This window comes from Sphaeramia orbicularis, chromosome 8 (assembly GCF_902148855.1).
Source record: "Sphaeramia orbicularis chromosome 8, fSphaOr1.1, whole genome shotgun sequence".
NCBI lineage: Eukaryota > Metazoa > Chordata > Actinopteri > Kurtiformes > Apogonidae > Sphaeramia > Sphaeramia orbicularis.
This window is the reverse complement of record NC_043964.1, coordinates 50,115,025-50,138,506: the sequence shown is the minus strand read 5'-3', so window position 1 is coordinate 50,138,506 and position 23,482 is coordinate 50,115,025. Positions and strand designations below refer to the sequence as shown.

The following is a 23,482-nucleotide window of genomic DNA, read 5'->3' as shown; positions in this document are numbered from 1 at the left end:
GTCTGACACACTGAAAGAGTTTAGCAGTAAGTTATTTTTCAGTTTAAGAAAACGTACTTATTATTTCCATGGACTTGAAAATTGATATTATATATACACATATATATAATAGGCTGGTTCGGAAAAAGGATGGACGTTTACTACACCGGAACCAATTAGCAGTAAACTGAGCTCATGGGAAGACTTTATCTGTAGGACTGACGCTAAGCGGGTATACACTTCCGTCAAAACAATGTCCATTTCCTATTGCGGTCATGGAGCTCACACATGCTCCTGTTTATTTAAAGCATGTTCTGGCGTTTACGCTCGATACTTTTTAGTTACTACCTGACAATGTTTAGTATTACTACCAAACATTTCACTATCGGAGACACTGTGGCAGAGAAATAACCAAGTAATCCTTTCCTGCTGGCTTGTTCTGTTTTTTGAGGACAGCTTTTCAGTAGTTAGCTTAGCCTAGCATAAACAAACGCTGTTAATATGGACATAGACGGTGGTCGGGACTTTCTGCTGACTCCCCCAATGAAGACTGTGAGGTTCGGAGGTACTGTAGCGGAAACTTTGGCTAAATACAAACAGGTGAGCGGTTGATGTTGAGAATTAAACAAAGACTATGATCTATTACACACCGAAAATCCTCCACTGTTGATAAAAGGTCTGCATCCAGAAATACACTGTAGTAAATGTTAAGTATCGTGATCACATGACCAGTTAATTATCATAATTACATCAAAGTGTTCGTTCTGCAGTAGAATGGTCCCTGCGAGTACTGCGTGATGTATGATGTTTTGGATTAAATGTACTGGTACATTCATGTGTACAGGGTGGGGAAGCAAAATTTACAATGAACATTTAGTTGTTTTTTCTCAGCAGGCACTACGTCAATTGTTTTGAAACCAAACATATATTGATGTCATAATCATACCTAACACTATTATCCATACCTTTTCAGAAACTTTTGCCCATATGAGTAATCAGGAAAGCAAACGTCAAAGAGGGTGTGATTTGCTGAATGCACTCGTCACACCAAAGGAGATTTCAAAAATAGTTGGAGTGTCCATAAAGACTGTTTATAATGTAAAGAAGAGAATGACTATGAGCAAAACTATTACGAGAAAGTCTGGAAGATACTATTAAAGAAGAATGGGAGAAGTTGTCACCCGAATATTTGAGGAACACTTGCGCAAGTTTCAGGAAGCGTGTGAAGGCAGTTATTGAGAAAGAAGGAGGACACATAGAATAATGTAAGCTTTTACTGCTGTATTTCTGTATGTTTGACTTACTTTACAGGACTGTATTTACTGCTTGTGGTTTAATCTACAGCGATGCATCCTATTCAATAAGATCATCTCTAAAAAAGTAAACTTTTCATGAGCTTAAATAAATGAGGAAAGGAAATCTTCATTCAGTTTATCAGGAAGGTAGTGGTGATGCCAAATGTACTTAAGATACATTAAGCATCCCCTTAACTAAGTACTCAACTACTTCAGTACTTAGTTGTGAACAGCCAAAGGGGTTTTTGGTGATAACATACTGTTTGTCATTTTATGTACAGGGAGACTTGAGTGAGTATGAGCTGCTAAAGCATCAACTGGCCGACCCTGAGATTAAGGTAAACGGTAACATTAACATCAGTATCAGTCGTCTGTAGAAACTGGAAGCTTTTTCATGTACAGTAGCTGTATTTGTTACTGAGATGTCTGTTCTGACAGGATGCTCAGATCATAAACTGGCTGCAGGAATTTCGAAGCTGTGTGACACAGCTCAATAAGGACCACGAACAGCTCATCTACACTGTATTGGTGAGGACAGATCAGATGATGATGGAAGACTTAGACACACACATAGCGTTAAGTAGTAAAACATAGTTTTTGTTGTTATGTTGTTTCAGAGATTACCTTGGGTGGGTCGCAGTCAGGCTGTGGTGGATGAATACATAGCCTTCCTCAGCAACCTGGTCTCGGCGCAGACCTTTTACCTGTGTTCCTGCCTCAAGATGGTGGTGTCCCACTTTATTCCCAGTATGTTCTCCTCACTTCTACCTGTTTGTAACCCATGTTTGTTCAGCCACACACTGATGTTTCTTTTGACGTCTTTTTGGTTTGTTGTACGTTTCTTTTATTTTACCAAAAGTGAGCAGTAGTTATAAACTCATGCATGTGTTCTCAGAGAGAGTGACCATCTGCGAAGAAGGAGTTGATATCTCTGATTCAGACGATGAAGATGAGAGTAAGTGTCACCTTTTATTTATTAATTCAATCCAACTCTGAGTATGTCTCAGATGTGCTGGTATTCATGACAGTTGGTATGCACTGCTAATGATTTCACATGCCTGTGCTTGTCGTTTGTAAAGATCTCCCCAGACACTTTGACCAGTGTCACCAGGCATTACAGCTCATCTCCAGATACGTCACATCGTAAGTCACTGCTTCAACTGTGACAGCTGTTTCTTCTGTTTTGACATAGGTCTGTCCAGTTGCACCCAGAGTTGTTTTGGCACCTGATGATTATATCTTTTATTAATCAACATGAAGTAAGAGTCACTGTAGTTTTAGTCATTGTGCGCTACAGTTTTTTAAAAAAACAGTGCACAACCCTCCCAGTAGAATTTATAATTATGTTAAATTAACGTATGCGTAATGGTTTATAAAGAAAAAGAAAATTAAACTACTTAAGTTGCGCTGAAATTTGAGAATTCAGTGAGTCATGGAATTTGGGGGTCTTCCTCCGTAAAATGTTATTTGATGAACAACTGCATTCAGCGTTTACATGTTTGCTTATGTATTTTGACCACTCATAAAGGAATATTTGTGCACAGATTGGGAAAGACTACAACAGATAATAGTGGCAAATTTTGCTAAAGACAGCTACATTAAACCATTAGATATGAGAAAAGTCATGTAGTTAATATTAATGGTCTATGCATTGATTTGATATGAATTTGTTTTATTTAATACCTAAAATATCTGAACATGAGTTTCATAAGTCAGGATACATAAACCCAGGGTTTAAAAAAATAATGATACTGGTAGTCATAAGAATTCTCAATGTAAGGTAATTATTGATATAAACCATTATTTAAACATGTTGCAGTCATTTGTGTGTACGTGTCAGACTATACCTTTGTCTTTAATGCATATATCATGTTTTCTTTTTCTTCATCTGTTAATATGAAATGCTTCAAAAACAGTAAAACTGTTTATAATTAAGCATTACTGACAAAATACACTCGTTTAAAACCAAAGAAATAATTTGCAGGTTTGTCGTGACTGCAAAGGTTTTTTTGTGGTTCATTGATAGAATCACATCTTTTGTGACATCTATCGTATTGCTGTTGTCCTGTGAACTGAATGTTCTCCACTTTGTGCAGGACGAGTCGCTTTCTGATGCCCATTTTGCAGGAGAACTTCCCCTTTGTACAGAAGTCCTCCAGAGTTCTGGTAAGACACCACTGAATCAGGTCTTGTTGTACTCACAGAGCAGTGACTGATGAATGAATAGGGCTGAGTTTTTTACCCAGAGAACACGGGGATTCTTATCTATCAGCAGATGTGGTTTCACAGACAAGATTGTCCATAACATTTAATTAGAATGGAACTTAATTAGTCTGTGCAAAGTTATTTCACCTGTTATAACAGAAGAAGTGGAAAAAGTTGTTTTCCGGTATTTCATTATTTGGACGATGAAGACTCATATTCTGGAAATTATAATTGTTTTTTTATGTATATATTATTTAAATTGAATCTTCTCAACCATTGAAGTCTTTCAAAGTCTCCAACCAAAAAACTCCGCCATGATAATCTAAAATTCTCCACATATGGGTCGAGCTTTTACAGAAAAAGGGAAATTATCACATGACATGTTTACATCATTAATATTTCCCTGTTGAACAGTTTGTTAATGCTTGCACTAACCTCTCATTCTGATTAGACCAGTGTGTTCTAACTGGTTGATATTCAGATTAGTTGTGGAATATTATGGTCCATGTAAATACAGTCAGTGATCAAATGATGAGCTGCCATCCAGACATCAGGAGCCATTTTAAAACATCTTGGTGTCTTTCTACACGTGAACATTGCAACACTGCAGATCCTCTCACTGCTCAGCTTCGTAAAATATATTGCTTATGTTGAGTCACAGTCTGTTGCTGTCCACAGGAGTGTTACGTGCACAACCTGCTGAGAGTAACCATGTACATCCCATCCATACGACGAGACGTCCTGGAGATCATCATCAGTAAAATGCTGAAATTGGATGTAAGTGTTTCCGCTCCAGTTTCCTGCAGCACTTCACTTTGTAACTGCTGCTGGTTCACACATTCACCACTGTTTATAAGCATTTGCTGGATAGTCTTCTCTAAATCATAGGAGAAAATTCATGTATTGCTTTTTCCTGCTAAGGCGTTGTAAACGACCTACATACGTGTCCTGTCTTTTATACTATTGTACTAGTAGCTACAGCACTAGATCAACTGCCTGAATTCTCCTGAATGTTTCCAGGGTAAACTGGGAACACCATCCCATCTTTGTTATGGTCCATTTTCCTTTGTTGTATCCTCTTTACCTCTCATTTATGCTTTTTCTATCTGCTCTAAATTGCTTTTACGTTCTTTCTATGTTTTTATATGTGAAATTATTTTTGATGTGGAAGTATTAGCTAGTGTCATTTTGACGATTACACCCTGGAAGAAGAGAGGATGTATGTCACTGGGACCTTCCTGGATAAATAGAGAATAGATAAGAGAATTTGTGAATTAAATGAAATGTGGGATTGATAGCTCTAAACACTGATTTTTGTTCAGTGTCTTTCAAATGTGACTCTGCTGTGTTAATTCATCATGCAGTACGACAGTCTCTGTTACTATTTTTGGCTTCACTTTCCCAAAGCGGCTTGAAAAGGCATTAAGTCATTTATATTTATTTTGGGTCTTTTAACCCATAAAGACCCAAGGAGCCACCAACGACCTCAACCATCTACTGATCTAAAATGTTTAATAACTTCTGATCCACTAATTCTATCAATTCATGTCAATAATTGGTGTAAAATACAGTTATTCATCTTTTCATGGTGATCAGATATGACCCATTTGGATGTTCAGAGGCTCTATAGTTACCATGGAAACACCATCATCTTCTACAGCATGGATTTACCAGTAAAATCCATCGAGTTGGATCAGTGACAGTGGATGGACACACTGGTTTTATGTTCAGTTAATGAGAGATTTTGCTGAAAAAGTCAAATTTTCTTTAGTTTCCTCTGTTTCTGGTATAATACCCCTCAACTTTATTCCGAGCTTTAATGAACATCTGCATGATCATAGAATTAAATACAGGACAAAACCTGATGTTCATTGAAAAAACACAAAATACAGAGGATTGTGTCATAATAAATTGTGATAAATCACCTAAGAAAACTTAAACATAGAGGAAAAAAATATTTTGGAACCACCACAAAAGTAACACTGGGTCTTTATAGGTTAATAAGGAGAGAGAGGAGAGACCTGTAGAAGGAAGGAGTGTATTTTCAGATTTTTTTCAGATTTAAATGATGTGTAATGGTGTGTGTTGTCCCTTGTAGGTGAGTGCATCGCGTTCAGACATTGAGGAGGCAGAGGAGAGCACAGTGCACAAACAGCAGGAAGAGGAAGGACTCTTTGACATGGTAACATTATTAGAAATGATAATGATGTAATAGTTCAAACTGAAACGTATATGTATGTCTTAACTCAAACAAAAAGCAGATTCCTGTAGATATTGTAGAAATTGTAATCATGCAGGCATTCAGTGACATAATACACAGAATGGATACAGATCATCCTTGGTTTGCAGAGTCAACTACCATGGAGGTGGAGTAAACCGTGTTTTTCTCACAGAAAACCCAGGATTGAAGCAGAAGTTACCTCTAAAACCCATAACTCACTCATCACTGTGTTTTATATCCTGGAGTTAAATAGACAGATCTTTTTATGTGCAGACTGAACCACTGGTATTGTTTTATTTTTAAGTGTATTTTAGGTCTACTTCCATCATATTTAATGATCTGCATTTGTTGGAATAACTTTAATAATTACAGTCTCCGGGCCCAGATCTGTTATATATACACGTTCCAAAAGTCAGAACAGAACTGGGATAGAAAACTTTTAAATGTTCTGTTCCCACTGCCTGGATCAACCTACAGAAGGAGATTAAACTGAAGGAACTGGCCTTAAAGTCATTTTGAATGAACAGGAAAAGGATCAATGTGGATGTAGATGATTTTCTAATGGATTGAATGGGGTTCTGCTTTGAGATGCTTTTAGGGACATTGTTCTTTTACTTTTCATTCCTTTTAAATGATTGATGGTGTTGTATATGTATGTTTTTAGTTTAGTGTTTAATCTATGGTTTTAGAACTGAGTTTTACTATGTGTTTTATGTACATTTTTAATTTAGGCGTATGGATGAAATTTGTACTTTCTGTAACTTCTGCTGGTGTCTGGGCCAGGACACTTTTGCACAAGAGATTTTTAATCTCAATGAGTCTTTTTTCTTGGTTGAATAAAGGCTAATAAATAAATAAATGAATCTGGCTTTGTGACAGAAGGCTAGGTTTTGTAAGATAAGATATGACTTCATTTATCCCACCGTCGGGAAATTTCACAGTTAACAGCAGCAACATACAAGCAAGTGCAGAGAAAAAGACAGGTGGAAAAAAAAACACAAATGAGGGAAAAATTAAATATGAGAAAAACAAGAAAATTTGTATTTGTAATAAATATACAGTTGCGGGAAAAAAATTATTAGACCACCACTTGTTTTCTTCAATTTCTTGTTAATTTTAATGCCGGTACAACTAAAGGTAGATTTGTGTAGACAAATATAATGATAACAACAAAAATAGCTCATAAAAGTTTAATTTAAGAGCTGATATCTGCCATTTTCCATGTTTTCTTGATAATAACTAAAATCACTTCAGTTCTTCCATCAATAGCTATGGCATTGTACTGACAGTGCTTTTAGGCATTCCATGTTTTCTTTTCTGTCTGTTTTAGTCACATGATACACACAGGAGTTAGTACTGGATTGCATAGCCATTGCTTTTGATGACTTTTGATAGTCAAATTATTTTTTCCGCGACTGTAGAATTCAAATTGATATGGGTGGGGGGGTGTTAGGGTTACAGTGAACTGTTGTAGAGTCTAATGACTGTGGGGAAGAATGACCTGTGCTATTGCTCCTTTTTGCACTGGGGGGGTGGGGGTAAAAGTCTGGTGCTGAAGGAGCTCCTCAGGGCCTGGACGGTGTGATACAGTGGTGGGATTTGTACCCTGAAAGTGTGTTGACATGTGTTCATGTGTTGTAGGATGAGGACGTGTCGGGTGATCAGCCTTCCAGGACTGGCATGACTCACCCAATGGCTGAGAGACTAGACTCACTCATGGTCGTACTCTTGGCGTATATCAGAGACGTCTGCCATGACAATGGTAAGTCAGTGATGGCGATCTGATGCCAAGCAGCAGCACCCAGGTCATATACACAGTATCACCGCTAATTATGACGTCTCCTTCTGCTCCTCCTTCTGCTTCCTCTCCTACTTTTTTCCCTACTTCTTCTATGGCTTCTCTTTTTCCTCCTCTTGCTCTTGTTCTTTTTCTTCTACTTCTACCACTGCTCCTATTATTTCTTTTTCTCCTCCTTCTCCTTGTTCTTTGTGCTCCTCCTCTTCCTCTTCACAGGTTCCCTCCACATAGACAGGACTAAGGAGCTCTACAAAGATCTGTTGAGTGTGTTCGACAAAGTCATTCTGCCAACACATGCCTCCTGTCATGTGCAGTACATGCTGTTCTACCTGTGTAGCTTCAGACTGGTCAGTCCACCACACTCCACCAGTCTACCATCACTAAAATAACCATATGCAGATTACCAGGTTCACAGACAAACACAGTCAGATGATGTGTGATAATGAGTAACATAGTCTCTGTAAACCCATTTATGGATTTACTGCTTAATCTATTCATTTTCTTTTGGGAATTTATGTATTTATACTTGAAAGCTATCTTTAACAAAGTATAAAATAGATATTTCACATATTTACATCCAATTGAATTAAATAATTGACAACACTGAGCCTGTTTACGTGACTGTAAAAGTTAGATAACTGGGAGTAATCAGATAATTGTAATAATCAGATCTGACACGTTTACATTTACATGGAAACCCTGCTTTAGATGCTCCAGTCCATAATCAGATTTCTTTCGTACGTACTTATGTAATGTTGGTAGATTTACACTTTTTGTCATTGTCTTCCGCTCACATCTGACTATGTCACTTCAGATTTTTACGATTAGAATTTTTTGAAACATGCACAGATGTACAGGAATGAAATAAATCTGATTAGCCTGTATACACGCAGGAAGACTTCAGAGTATTGAGGAGAAATCCAGGTGTGTTAATCTGATTTCACATAATCAGATTACTGCTGTTATCTGATAAACATATCAGATTATGATGTTTACATGACCGCTAATAATCTGATAACTCCAAAAATTGAATGATAGTTGGAGAATGAGTGCACAGGTTAACAGGCTTAATGACGTATTTTGTTAGTAGTTTATCTGACAATATAAACAAACATATCACAATAATTAGATTCATTACAATATAAAAAATAGTGCTGTCAAACGATTAAAATGTTTAATCAGATTAATCCAGTGGTTCCCTACCTTTTTTGGCTTGTGACCTCATTTTAATGTCACAAATTTCTGGCGACCCCAGACATTCAAAACGGAGACTTTTTTTTTTTGCTAAAATTAATTTGTTTTTGATCATGTAATAATTAGCTGTACTAAGTTGCACATAAACGTTAATTTTAGACGACATTTAGTCTATGTAATGTATATTATTCTGGACGGAGGCAGAAAAGCCAGGTGTAGATTACTGCACAAAGGGAGAATTTGATTTTCCTTGGTCAGGATATGTACAGTCAGTCCAGCTTGGATTTACAAGGCTGACGATTAATACTGAACAAACAAGAACTTAAACTATGAATTATGAAAGAGCTGGAGCATCTGAAACCGACCACAATGAACATTTGAAAGATAAACAGAACCACAGTGCTTCAGTTTCAGCTTCACAGTTTGTCATGTCTTCCATGTATTGTGATTGTCTCTCTCAACTCATCATATATGTTTTATTAGTAAGTTTTTTTTTGTTTTTGTTTTTTAATTTTTATCAATTACTAGAAATTTCAGGTGACCCCATTTGAATTCCAGGTGACCCCACGTGAGGTCCCGACCCCAAGGTTGAAAAACACTGGATTAATCACAGGGTTGCTGTGGATTAATTTTGAGTGATCATAATTAAATGTCATTCATTTTTAATCTATATTAAACGCGTTTCATTTTGCATGAATAAACAGACTCAAAAAAGAAGGGAATATATATGCACTTAATGTAGTTGTCACAAGCCGGGTGACACATTAGCCAAAGTGCTAGCGGAATCTCTGATTAACGTATGCTTTGCATTAGTGTGGTATTTTAAGATGGAAGTGATGGAAGTGAACTCTTGCATAGTGTGTATAATACTTTGTCAGTTCCATCTTGGTTTTTTTGTCCTCATATTTCCATCCAGAGGCCAATGTGCTGTTTAGTGTCTTCCATCTTCATTGGTTGGCTCTGCTGTCTGTCACTATCAGATCAACTGACCATTTGTTCAAGTGCGACACTAACTCTACCTGGACAACCTGACCCAAATCTGTTGGCAGAGACGTTCAGAGTCATTCTGCTGCAGATGGGTTAATTGCGTTAAAATTTGTAATTAGATTAATCATGATGATGGATTAATCTGTGTTAATGCGTTAATTTTGACAGCACTAATAAAAATACATCACAATAACAATAATTAGCATTTCATCAAACTTTATTACGTCTTTTCAGGTGTAAATTGAAAATCCTTGTAAATCCAGATGTTTTCTTGTTGCTAATGGAGGATGAGGTTTTTCTGATACAACAGCTCAGATGTTCAAACCCTCTCCTGCATTAGTCCTGTACTATAATATTTGGTATGACTTGTCCCAGGCCCTGGCAGAGGCCTTCCTGGACCACCTGTGGAAGATCCTGTTAAACCCGTCTCAGGCCGCGGTCCTCCGTCAGGCGGCTGCAGGATACCTGGGCAGCTTCCTGGCTCGAGCCAAGTTCATCCCTGTTCTGTGAGTTCAGCCGTCGTGTGTTTGACAGGAGCCTTTGGTGCTGGGAGTTTCCTTCTGATCCTGTCCTGTTGTGTGTTCCCCTGTGCAGCACAGTCCGGGCCTGCCTGGACCTGCTGATCTCATGGATCCACTCCTACATTGACAGTCAGGATAGCAGCGACAAACAGACCTTCTGCGACATCAGCCTCCACGGGCCCTTCTACAGCGCCTGCCAGGCGGTTTTCTACACCCTCATCTTCAGACACAGGGCCATGCTGGATGGAAACATGAAGAAAGGTTTGCACTTATGGCTGGACCACACTCCAGCATGTTTTCAGCAGGGACACTTGGTCCTGAGTGAGAGTTAAGGAAACAGGATAGCTGTTTGTGATTTTAAATACAGTAGAACTTCACAGTACGAGTTCAATTTGTTCCATGACAGAGCTCCTTTTATTCATTTTTCAAATCAATTTTCCCTTTAGAAATTAATTGAAATTATAATTATATCCCTGAAATGGAGTTTCGGGGATATAATGGTTTAACCCTGAATGCCGCCGCCGGTTATCCTTGGTGTGAACGTGATAACTAGGTCAGATTTGGTTGGATTTCTTCTCCCTTGATAACCAACATAGGGGACCCCTAGTGGAAGAACCCTATCGATTTCAGCTTCTCTGAGTATTACAAGTCATCCACATGGGGGCACTTTAGGGGAAAATCAGGTTTTTTTTGGACATAAATCAAGTAATAATAGGGCGATTGAGATAAAATTTGGTTCATATTGATCGTCTTACAAATCTCCATTTTCTGGCTACCATCCAGAGTTCATATGGTGTCATTTTCATTCACTAGGTGGAGTTTTGTGGGTTATATAGCAGAGGATCGAGGGGGATTTCGGGGCTATACCCTTGCTGTCGGCTCCCAACAGCGTAAACCTCGTTAATCCTTTCTATCCCCCAAAAACCACCCAAAATCTTGTTTTTTTTAAAGGGTTTTTAAAACAGAAAAAGTGCAGTTAGAAAGAAAATTGGACAAAAATACTGATCAGTTACAGCTCTTAAGGCTAATGACTCAAACAATAGTGCACTCGTACTGCAAGGTTCTACTATAATTTGAAAAAGACGCAACTGGACAAAATAAGTAAAATATGTAAAATTTTAAATATATTAAAGATAAAAATGTAAAAAAAAACAAAAAAAAGCAACACGAGAAACCAATTTCAAAAATGTTACAAAAAAATGATGTGATAGACAAAAAAAACAAACAATTATCTTACTGCTTCTTTTACCACATTTTTTGTATTTTATATTGTTTTTAGTCATTTAAAACCACCAATAACCACATTCTGGTTTCTTCATTTATCTGCCTTTGTGCTGTAAATCATAATTTGACATGAACCATGATAATTACTTCTATCAATATGTAATATGACCTGGTACGAACTGTCTGAGTTTGTTTAGAAGAAAACAATCAAAAAGTGACAGTATAGAAAATCCAGAAATAATACAGTGAGCGAGTACAAGTAACACAGCTGAGTGTGAGTCAGTGTATATGTGTGTTACAGGTCTGGAGTATCTGCAGAGTCTGAACCTGGAGCGGGTGGTCATGTGTCAGCTGAACCCCCTCAAAGTGTGTCTGCCTACAGTCACCAACATGTTTGCTGCCATCACCAGGTAAACACTAACACACACCCCAGACCATGTCCACCTTACACACATGCGGTCAGGTGACAGAAAGTGGCGGCACTTAGCTTTGTGCCATACGTGTTCATCAGCTGTATGCCTTTCAGTTCTTTATTTAAAGAACATACTGCAGACAGACCAGCAGGGGGCAGTGGGGTACTGTTTTCAGATTAGACAGTCTTCTATATGCACACTGATTTGAAAGAGTTTATTTTTTCTAACAGTTTTCAGATTATGAGGTACTCTCTTAACCCATGAAAACCCATCTTTAGTGGTTTATTATGAAATTATCTTCTGTATTTAGCATTTTTTTCAGTGTAAAACAGGTATTTTCCTATATTTAATCTGTTGATCATGTTGATGTTTATTAAAGCTCCGAGTAAATTCAAAGGTTATTAAATCAGACACAGAGAAAACTGAAGAAAAAGTGACATTTTAAACTAATATGTTAATAACTGAGCATAAAACAAGTGTGTCCATCCACCGTCATTGATCCAACTCCATGGGTTTTACTGGTGAATCAATGTTGTAGAAGATGACGGTGTTTCCACGTTCACCACGGAGCCTCTGAACATCCAAATGGGTCATATCTGATGACCATGAAAAGATGAATAACTGCATTTTACACCAATTATTTACATGGATTGATACGATTAGTGGATCAACAGGTATTAAAAATTTTAGAGCAGTAGATGGTTTTGGTCACCAGCGGCTGTTTGGGTCTTTATGGGTTAAAGATGTAGGTACATGTAGTATAATAGTTTTATTTCTTTTTAATTTAACAGACCACAGTAGGGGTGACATGGTGGTGCAGTGGTTAGCACTTCACCCTCACAATATACATGTCAAACTCATTTAGTCCACACTCAACCCAATTTAATATTACTTGTGCTGGATCAGTAAAAATGATAGCATTGAAAAGAGTTAAATTCAATAATGAAAATGTTTCCAAGTGCAATTTCAACAATACTATGATGCTTTGACTTATGGTTTACACATGTGCATTACAACTTACAGATATGAATGGATCTGCAAAGTCACAAAACATTTAGTAACAGGCAGAATATTGTTAAAAATTCTGTAGTACTTCTTTGTTTATATTTGTTCAGGTTATTCACATTTTTTGTTAAAGGATAGTTTGTAAATGTAAACATTTTCATGTAAATTAGCTTTTTTACACTAAAACAAAGAGAAAAATCTGGAGTTGTCAGTATTTATAGGTTATTATTGATAGTATTTTACTAGTCTGACCCATGAACTAAAATGACTTTGACGTCCTTCATTGTTAATATCTTCACTACTGGACTGGACACTTTGGTGGGCCACTTCTGGCTTATGTTTGACACCCCTACCTCACAGCAGTAAGTTCCTGACCTGTGTCTGCATAGGTTCTCTTTAGGTTCTCCAGCTTCCTGTCACTGTCCAAAGGCATGCACTAATAGGTTCACTGGTTCGTGTAAATATAAACGTCAACTCTGTGATGAACTGGCAACACATCCAGGCCAAACCCTGCATGTGTCTGATCGTAGCTGAGATAGGCTCCAGAACCCCAATGACCCTCTTAAGTGGTTCAGAAAATAAATGAATGAAAAAACTACAGTAGATTACTTAAAGGAATTTTCAGTTATTTTAAATTGAATAATAAATGTTAGAAGTCCTCCGTTCGTTGATGTGCAGTGATGATGGAGGCGTTTCCTGGCTTCACAGTGAACATTTTGTTTGTGTGTTTTGTGTGATGACGTGTCCTCCTGCTGGGCCGGTGTCCACTGTCCTGTTCTGTTCTGTCTCAGTAAATGTAATCTGTCACAGTTATTTATTTAGTCATTTAAGTCCATGCTGTGTGTTTTCAGCAGTGGAAGAGGGTTGACTTTTAATTTGGAGGATACCTGTTGGCTGAGGGGGTCACACCACCATAGTGCTACAAGACATACATTTTTTAATTTAACTACTTAAAAATTGCTCATTATGTGAAATAATTTACACTTATACTTTATTACATTAAAAAAAAATAACAGTAGTTATTTAATTATTTGTTGGACTGCTAACAGCAAATATGACGCTCCTTATTTCTCTCTCTGAACCCCGCTCATATATGACATTAATTCTGTCACTTTAGAGGTGAGTGGAATTAGACAAGAGCCTGACAAAACATTATGCAGCAGATGATAGTGGATGTATTTAATGAAATGAACAAAGCTGTGACAGGATCATGTCTAGTTTGTGGAGCGTGTAGTTTTACTTACTTTTATTTAGACTTAGACATGACTTAAAACTTCACAGAATCAAGTTAAAAACAAGCTAAACTTTGAACAGGACAATGGGAATGAGCAGATAAAACAGCAGTGATAGCAATTTTCTGGACACTCATAATGGATGAAATAGTCTGTTTTCATCCATGTATTTAATGCACATTTTGAAAAAAAGGTAAATTCAGGGAAACACAGAAAATGTATCTTGTTTTTCCATGACTGCTAAAGAGTAATTGTGCATAGAGGAAATAGAAAAACTCTCTCTTACAAAATTGTGACACAGCAAACCTTTAACTGTCATGTTTGATCAGCTGACTGATCAGCTGTTTTCTGCTTCTTCCCTGACATATAAAGTGTAAAACATGTCGTATACAACAGGTGTAAGAACTGATGAGGAGACTGAATTATTCCTGCCTCATTCATGGGGAAAAATAGACATCACATTGATATTAGTCCGAAAATAACAGAATATTCCTCAATTCTGTTTATGAGAGCCATGTGTAGCACAGTTACAGCTCCACCTACTGGTGAAACCACAGGTCAGGTTCCACATGCAGGACTATGATCTCAAGTGGATTTGACCAGTAAAATAATAGCATAATAACCAATAAATAATGACAACTGCAAACTTTTGTCTTTGTTTTAGTACAAAATAGTAAAATTACAGTAAGGAAATGTTTACATTCACAAACTATTTTTAAACAAAAACTGTGAATAACCTGAATTTCCATGAATAACCTGAAATTTCTGAAGAAAATTAAGTGCAATTTGAACAATTTTCTGCCTCAGTTTATCATTTACACATGTGCATTACAACTTACAGATCAGTGGATCTACAAATACATAAAACATTTATTAACAGACATCTGGAACTAAAAAATATAGCATTTAACTTTATGATTGAAATAACCTGACAGTCAGTGTCTTCTATGTAGTCAATGTAAATTCATCCTGTGGTTCAGATTAAATCCTTTGGAGGGCCGGTTTTGGCCCGTGGGCCATATGTTTGACACCTCTGTGGTGTCTGATAAGTCCTGTGAGAGTAAAGTCCATTTGTCCCTCACTGAATGTATGTGTCTTTCTACAGGAAGTACCAGGTTGTGTTCTGCTACAACGTCATCGAGAGGAACAACCGCCTGGTTCTACCCGTCGTGCGTCGTTCTGCAGGCGGAGACACTGTGAGTGCCAACACCAACCCTCTGGACAGCTTCTTCCCCTTTGACCCCTACCTGCTCAAAAGGTGAACATTTTACCTCTGCACAGATCAGAGGCGAGGCTTTGGGGGCGGGGTCACTTGAATTTCAACCTTTAGGTGAATTTCATCCCATTAAATGTCATAATCTGTTTGTGTAGGTCTGGTGTGTTGATTGAACCGCTCTATCAGGTCTGGGAGGATCTGGCTGACACAGAATTTGTGGCCTCCAAAAGTGGCCAGCAGGTGAGTTTTGTGGAAGAACTAGGAGTTGATGATGTTTGTGTCAGTTCTGACTTAAAGCTGCGGGAGACTTTTGTGACGAATTTTTCATCAAATCTGTCAAACCTCAGTCATAGCTTAAGTGTCATGAATCTGTAAGTCTTTCTGTGATTTCTCACCTGAATCTCTTGCATTACGGTGAACAATTTCTTAGTGCCATCCACCATAAACAAATCTGTGGTTTACATTCAGAGCCGGAGGGTAACTCGGGCATCTTCTGAATTTTTTTGTTGCGACATGCATTGTGGGAAACGGAGGTCCGCGCAGCTGACTGCAGGTCGCAACAAAACAATTCGAAGATGCCCGAGTTACCTTCCGGCTCTGAATGTAAACACATGGGTTTGTTTATGGTGGATGGCACTAAGAAACTGTTCACCGTAATGCAAGAGATTCAGTTGAGTAATCACAGAAAGACTTACAGATTCATGATACTGAGGATATGACTGAGGTTTTACAGATTTGATGAAAAATTGGTCACAAAAGTCTCCCACACCTTTACCCAGGTCATCGTTGTTCTCGGTAGTTCTTCTAGATTCAACTGGACTTGTTTTGCGCTTTTCAAAATAGTGAAACAAGTCCAGTTGAATCTAGAAGAACTACCAAGAACATGGAGTTAATGATCAGTCCTTCAGTCCTGTCTGAAACCTCTTACTCATAGTTGAGGATATGAGATGAACAACTGGCTCCAGACACTCATGGGACTCTGGGACTTCTGTCCTCTTTTCCTCATGAAGACAATGTGTCATAGAGCATTAATAAGATTGACTTCCACTGTGCGTTTGTTTTCTGTCATTTTTCATTAAGTGAAAATCTCAGGGAAGACAACAGATGGAAAAGGAGACAGTTGGATGCATGGATGGATGGATAGAATACCAGTGTATTGCAATAAAACTTATGATGAACTTAACGTTGTTGAAGGACTGCTCAACTGACTGATCTTGAAATCCAGAAAAAAACAATCTGTTTCTTCTTCCACTGTGCGTTTGTTTTCTGTCATTTTCATTAAGTGAAAATGACGTTGATGCAGCAGCACTAGCCTCAGATATGAAAATACACAAACGTGAACACACACATCACACTGATCGACTGTCTGCCACTGGTCCTTTCAGACTGGAACGTTAATGTGGACCTGCCACAGTTGGAAAATGGCTCCAGGATCACATCAGGCCAACACATCAGGCTTGTAGTCATGTAAATCACATGACTACAAGCAACATGTAGAAATCTTTACTTTTGTTTTGGATTTGCTTTTTCACCTAAAGTCTGTCTCACATTGCAAGTTCATCTGAACCAGGATTGTTTTCTGTTTCCTGGTTTAACATAATCAAACATATGACTATCATGTTTGGTTTACTGACTGTGGTTTATGTTCACATAAAACAAACTGAACCAGGTGAACACTCACGAACACAGACAGAGCAAACTATTATCTGAAACCTTTAAAAAAGAGAAAACAGCACAACATGAATGAAAGGACAAGAGACGACATCAATATTCACATTTATCAGTTATGTGAATAGAATTAAAATGTCCCTTTTATGTATAACGTGTATGACAGTTGGAGCTGCTGTGATCCTGTTAAACAGTCAAAGTAAAGAACATCTGAAAAATGTAAAGCAGACTCACTATCAAGTAGTATTTTGTCAACAAGTCAAATACTTCAGCTCTGTACAACGCTTCCTCTTCACAGAGTCTATCCACCATGAGTGTAGTGTTTTTATACCCTGGTCGGTCAGTCTGTCTAAGAAATTTAAACTTTAAAATTTGTTCAGTTGATTTCTTGGACACTATTCACCCAACACTTTTCAAATTAGACACATTTCTTCTTTAAATGTGCCTTTCTCTCAATTTTTGCATTTTTTTTCTACAAATTTGGAAAGTTTTAGAAAGATTGAAGGTTAAGACTCAAAGTGATCCCTGGGTAGGTAAGGTATCAGTGAGCAGGAGGGGCAAAGTGGTATGCAACAGGGGGGGGACTTTGGGCCGAAGAGGTATTGTATTGTAATCATTTTGTCATCTGTCTGTCCGTCTGTTCAAAAACATAATCGCATTCTCTGAAGATCTGCACCAAATTTACACAAAGACAATCTAATCTAAATTATAGGGCAGTAACTTTGCACAGAATCTCACTAAATTTAGCCGAGGGGGATGAAAAATGTGCAGCACGTTATGTTTCACTTGTTGTTTTCTTACACTGAGGTCCGTTGGATCTTCTTGGAGAAATGATTGATCAGCAGGGGTCAGTAGGTGATGCTTGTAGATGGTTTTATTCAGGATCTTCAAATACCATAGTACAGGTTAGGTTTGAAGGGTAAGTTCAGTAACAGTCTACCCCGGTAACGATAAACCGTCTTCATCATACACAGATCCTGGGCTGAACTAGACCCTTCCCCACACCATTAAACCTGCTTCAGTTTACAGACTGTGTTTAACTGCACTGGTTTCCAGTGTTCAATGATAAAAGCTTTTCAGAGGAAGACAGTGATATACAGGGTGTCCACAAAGTCTTTACGTTTTTAATCCCGTTGTTTGATCACATGTAATCGAATCATTGGTCCATTTTTCTTCAATGACAGATCAGTTACTGCAGATGTTGACCTGTTGACTGAATATGTGTCACCACAACTGGATGACCTTCAACCAACCATCATTTTCTAGGTTGATGGTGCACCCCCACATTGGGGACTGGTGGTGGGTTCCTAAATTAAACATTTCCAGACCAGTGGATTGGAAGGGATGGTCCAATTCCCCAGACACCTCGTTCACAAGATCTCACTGCCCTGGATTTCTGTCTCTGGGATTATGTTAAAGATAGATAGATATAGGACAAACATAGGAGACATTAACGACCTGAAGCCAAACGTCAGTGATGAAGCTGCGATACAGCCAACATGGCAGCAACTCCAGCACCGTCTGGATGTGCCCCATACAACTAATGGTCCCATTATAGGGGTGGATTAAAGGAAGCAAAAAAACTACAGTATCCACTTTTCATTTTGTAATCATTTCCACAGATTTGTCTGTTCATTTGCATTTGTAATAAATGTATTAGGAGCCTTTAAGAACACTCTGTTAATATGAAAGACATGATCAAACCAAAAGTGACCTAACGTCTGTCTCTGTGTCAGGCCTCGAGGGACGATGAGGACGACTTCCTGTGTGGGGTCACTCCCAACACAGAGGGCATTATGGGAATGACACCCGGCTCCTATGACTCCAGCCTTCGTAGCCCAAGCAGCGTGGGGTCACCGCCAGTCAGCTTCCAGAAAATCTTCTAGTCCTGGACTGGACTGGACTGGTGAAGACATGAACTCTGTCCACGCATGAGGGTTCAGACCAGTTCCACTCGGAGGATTCAGGTGAATTATCACCATCAGACTGAGCCTCTAAGGACTAATCAGTCTGGATCCAGGTTTCACCTTTGGCTTCATTCTTTATTGGACAAACTTTGACCTCAAATCAAACCAAACTTTTTTAGTATCATGATGGCAGATAAATATTTATGTTAGGCAGTTATGTCATTTTATTAAAACTGTAATGAGTTTCCCAGAATGCTCCAGAATGGAATCTACCAAAACTAAAGAAAACTATATTTTATATTTCCCTCTTGAAGACGACATTTTCTAGCTGTTGAGGTTTTCAGTTGATTAGATTTCAGTTTGTCAGTTTCACCCATCGTGTTGAGTAGTGTTTTAAACATATTGTTGGTTATTTTTGTTTAGCGACTTTAAGGTGAACATTTGTCTCCATGGGCCACTTTTATTCTGGTGTAGAGCTCATTTACAAACAAAATGTGTTCTACCAGCGCCTTGTGATCATGATAAACAGTTTTGTTTTGTAAAAATAAATTATACCTTAAATAAATAAAAATCAGATTTGTGTGGACACACACAGGTTTGAAGAATCTTATTTCTTGACCCTCAAGAAGAGAATATTTTCATTTCTTTCTTAAGTCACCTGAGATGTGAGTGCACAGTGGTGTGGACAGGTCAGAGGTGAATAATGATGTGGGTACAGATGAGAGCCAGATTACTTCCAAATGTGGTTCAGGCAGAGCTGATTAAAATCCGATCACAACACACCAGATGTGAAGGAGGTCTTTATCTGTGAAGCATGTCATATATTTACCTCTGCCAAGGAGGTTCTGTTTTTGCCAGCGTTGGTTTGTTTGTCTGTCTGTCTGTGTGCAAGATAACTCAAAAAGTTATGGATGGATTTGGATGATTACTGATTAAATTCTGGTGGTGAACGGGGGGGCACTGATTGGCCTTAGTGGAGGTCTGTGCTCTATGAGTGCTTCTAGTTAGAGATATGTATTTGTTTTTAAGGTAGCTTTTATATTTACAAACCACACTGATATTTGGTTCAGAGTTTTGGCACTAACTACGTTCAGACTGCAGGCAAATGTGGCCCAAATCCGATTTTTCTGCCCATATTTGACCTGTATCTGATCTGTTAAAGACAGTTTGAACAGCACACATCTGATTTTTTCAAATCCGACCCAGGCCACTTTTGTATGTGGTCATAAATCTGATGAGTGTCTGATATTTTGCAATGTATCTTCAGTATGAACGGCCAGGTCGCATTTATCCGACCTTTACGTCATTGAAATGCGACAAATGTCGCAATTTTGCATCCCAGGAGGAGAAGTGGCGGGAAAAACATACTTACTTCCGTAAACACAGTGCATTCCTGCATGGTCACGTATTACATTAGGACCTCTTTTGCACATGCAGGTCACTTCAGGGTCACATTCAGTTCATACTTGCATTTAATGAGTAGTACGAAAGAGCACACAAAAAAAATCAGATTTCACCAAAAAATCTGAATTGTGCATTAAGACCTGGTGTCTGAACGTAGCCTAAATGATTTTTGCAGATCTGATGTCAGTGACACTATGCTTTTGTTACAGATTGTCACCTCAGTTTCTGTATATGTATGTGGAAAACAGTGCAATTCCATGTGAGTGTGGTGGAAATAAAAGAGATTCCACTCAGTCATCAGTTAATTCTTTATATAAAACAGTAACAGAAAGAATATGAGGCCACACCGAAATGCAATCTGGTTGAATTTCAGGACATGTCAGTATTTTTCACAACATTTGTCCAGTATAAACAAAAGCCTCTGTGATCTACCAAACACAAGTTTACACAGGAGGAGTTCCCAAATGAACAACATGAAAGAAAGCTGCTCCCAGAGGCAGGAGACACAAATGACATGAACCATGCAGTGATGACGACAAAATCCAACTGTCATTCCAGGCCTTTGGATGATTGAATACATGAGTGAGTGGGTGAATAAGGGCACAAGGGCAGACAAAGTTGTAAAGACAGTCGAAGGTGGTGTTGGTTCAGTTGCTAAACCTCTGAGTAAAGAGCAAAGTTGTGAGATGATGACAGATGGCAGCAAGTCCTCCTTAACATGCAAACCTTGGAGTTTATCTATGCACGAGTGTGGGGGTGGAAAAAGAAAGGGGGGTAAAAAGTCAAGAATGAATATTAACAAGGTTTACATCAGCATCTGTGTGTCATGCAGCTCCTCTGATAATTCCACCTGCTGTAACGCCACCAACAGATGAATCCAGCAGACAGTTAATTTGGCAGAGCACTTCTATCGGACCCCAGGAAGAACAGTCTCCACTTTGGGAGAGACTAATGGGGATCCTTCAGTAAAGAAATAAAGAAATAGTCATGTCCACTGGTGGGAGTTCTCAGGTCACGGCTGAGTCCACTACTGAACCCACTCAAAAGGAAGACGGTAATCTGATGTGTGCGCACAGCTTTGGCATTAAAACGTCGCTTTGTGGTCAGTGTGTGTGACTGAATGATGTCACCCACGGCAACAGATGCTCCTGGATTAGAAATTGGTCATGAGATGATTTTGGATTTGACTGAAGCGGTGTGAGTATTTGGAGACACTGGATCGGATGGTGTCCTGTCCTGTGTTGACTGTTCTGGGTTCAGCTGCTCGTTGGGCCACTTCAGCCCCCCCCCCCCCCCCCCCCCCCCCCACAGTCCTGAGTGGATCACATGTGGTAAGCGCTGACGTCTGAGGCAGATGCTGCCTCTGATGGATTCACTGCAGGTCAAGACACAGAAACAGATATCAGGTCAGTCAGAGCAAACTCTACCTATGTACAAGCAAATGGAAAAGAGGTCAAAATGGGCAAAACTTCACAAACAAACATGTTTTACAAATTAAACTGAATACGACTGAAAAATGAAAAATATAATTCACAAACCAATGCATTTTGTTTTGTAAATTAAAACTGCCCCAGACACATACTGGCATGAACCCATTTCCAAGGGCGATCTAGCAGTTTGTGTCGGCTGACTCGAGCAATAGATAAGAGGCCTGTAACAGTACACAAAATTTTCGGTTCCGTACGTTTTCAGTTTTGAAAGCCATGGTTGTTTTTTTTTTTTTTTTGGTTCAGTACGGGAAGAAAGAAACCTCCTCAAAATGTCTTTAACCCTTTCATGCATGAATTGTGAGAAACTTAGTCAAGATTTTTTTCTTCAGTGTTTTTATTCCTCCTTAGGCATGAAAAAACACAATGCGATCAAGTTTTTTTTCTCCTATGGAGTTACAAAAATATCCATGCATTTAATTTTTGAAGTAAAGAAACATATGTTTAAAACCCAATATCAGAAAGTGATATGAAAACAATGAAATAAAAACATTTTTAATGCTGCTAATCTGATGTCTTCTCACATTTTAACATATTCTAATGCTAGTAATTACTCATTTCATGGAGATAATATGCAAAAAAAACTTCTTGTCTTACAAATAACAATTGATTTACACTTAAACATGTTAGTACAGATCAGGTTTATCAAGAACAGCAAAGTTACAGTAATGGTCTGAATGTCAGCGTATGGGATGGTGCGTAAGTGTTCACTATGTTGGCTGATATGGAACTAAAACAGCAAAACCCATGAATATACAAGAGAACAGCTGGAGAAGAACTGTCCACTGGAGTGGCCTATGCATGAAAGGGTTAATGCATTTATTATGAATTTTTGAACAATTTTCCCCCCAATTTTTGGAGACAATAGAATATAGAAAAACAGGAATAATATAATTCTGCTGCTATAAATCAAATAGAAAATAAAATAAATAAAATATTACTAAATGTATTTTAAACATTAGTATTGCACTTTTCCCTGAAAGGCAGTTTCGAACAAACAAGAAAAATCTAATCACAGTTCTGTCAATTCACATTCTGCATTAAAATAACAACAACAAAAAAATCCACATGAAGTGCAACATCAAGAAGAGGGCAAACGGGTATTCTGTGTAAACAAACTGAAGAGCAACATTGACAACAAAATTAATTATTTATTTTAGGACAGCTACCAACTGTTTAGGCCACTTTGTGTGTTTGTGTGTGTGTGTGTGTGTGTGTGTGTGGGGGGGGGGGGGGTACATTAATATACATGGCCATGCAGTCCATAACTAACGCTGGCGTGAAACGAAAATGAAACTTTACATACTTAAATGTCCAGCTCCCAGGTTCTATTCCTCTATTATACAGCATGTGTGTGTGAGAGAGAGAGAGAAAGAAAGAAAGAGAGTAAGTGTAAGTGTTTCAGGTGTCAAACATGCGGCCCGGGGGCCAAATCCGGCCCACCAAAGGGTCCAGTCTGGGACACGGGATGAATTTGTGAAAAACTGCAAAAATTACACTGAAGATATTAACAATCTGTGGTGTCAAAATCATTTTAATTCAGGTTCCACATACAGACACATACAGTCCAATTAGATCTGAAGTGGGTCAGACCAGTAAAATATTATCATAATAACCTATAAATAATGACAACCCCAAATTTTTTTTGTTTTTTGGTGTAAAAAAAGTAAAATTACATGGAAATGTTTACATTATCAAACTATACATTTACAAAAAATGTGAATAA

At 38.2% G+C, this 23,482-nt stretch overlaps 2 protein-coding genes across 5 annotated transcripts in view; one reads left to right on the top strand and one right to left on the bottom strand.

Annotated features, from left to right (window-relative positions):
- The first annotated feature begins 229 nt into the window (after positions 1–229).
- On the top strand, positions 230–19,453 carry rrn3 (RRN3 homolog, RNA polymerase I transcription factor). 2 transcript variants are annotated; one of them, XM_030140636.1, is made up of 18 exons: positions 230–286; positions 431–579; positions 1,556–1,612; positions 1,713–1,802; positions 1,892–2,021; positions 2,170–2,229; positions 2,354–2,417; positions 3,371–3,440; positions 4,158–4,256; positions 5,578–5,661; positions 7,342–7,462; positions 7,715–7,845; positions 10,055–10,185; positions 10,274–10,461; positions 11,726–11,834; positions 15,180–15,332; positions 15,446–15,530; positions 18,695–18,844. In XM_030140636.1, exons 2-18 carry the CDS (start codon positions 481–483, stop codon positions 18,842–18,844), a joined length of 1,821 nt encoding a protein of 606 aa, XP_029996496.1. In that variant the 5' UTR covers positions 230–286; positions 431–480. The 2 variants fall into 2 exon arrangements, with proteins under 2 accessions (XP_029996496.1, XP_029996497.1); XM_030140637.1 differs by having other exon boundaries at positions 230–579; positions 18,695–19,453.
- A 1,110-nt stretch (positions 19,454–20,563) lies between these two features.
- LOC115423686 (syntaxin-binding protein 4) overlaps positions 20,564–23,482 on the bottom strand; it is a 129,838-nt gene continuing 126,919 nt past the window's right edge. For all 3 annotated transcript variants that reach the window (XM_030140632.1, XM_030140634.1, XM_030140633.1), the window contains exon 21: positions 20,564–21,644. In XM_030140632.1, the coding sequence (XP_029996492.1) occupies positions 21,592–21,644 (53 nt within the window). In that variant the 3' untranslated portion in view covers positions 20,564–21,591. The remainder of the gene's footprint in view (positions 21,645–23,482) is intronic.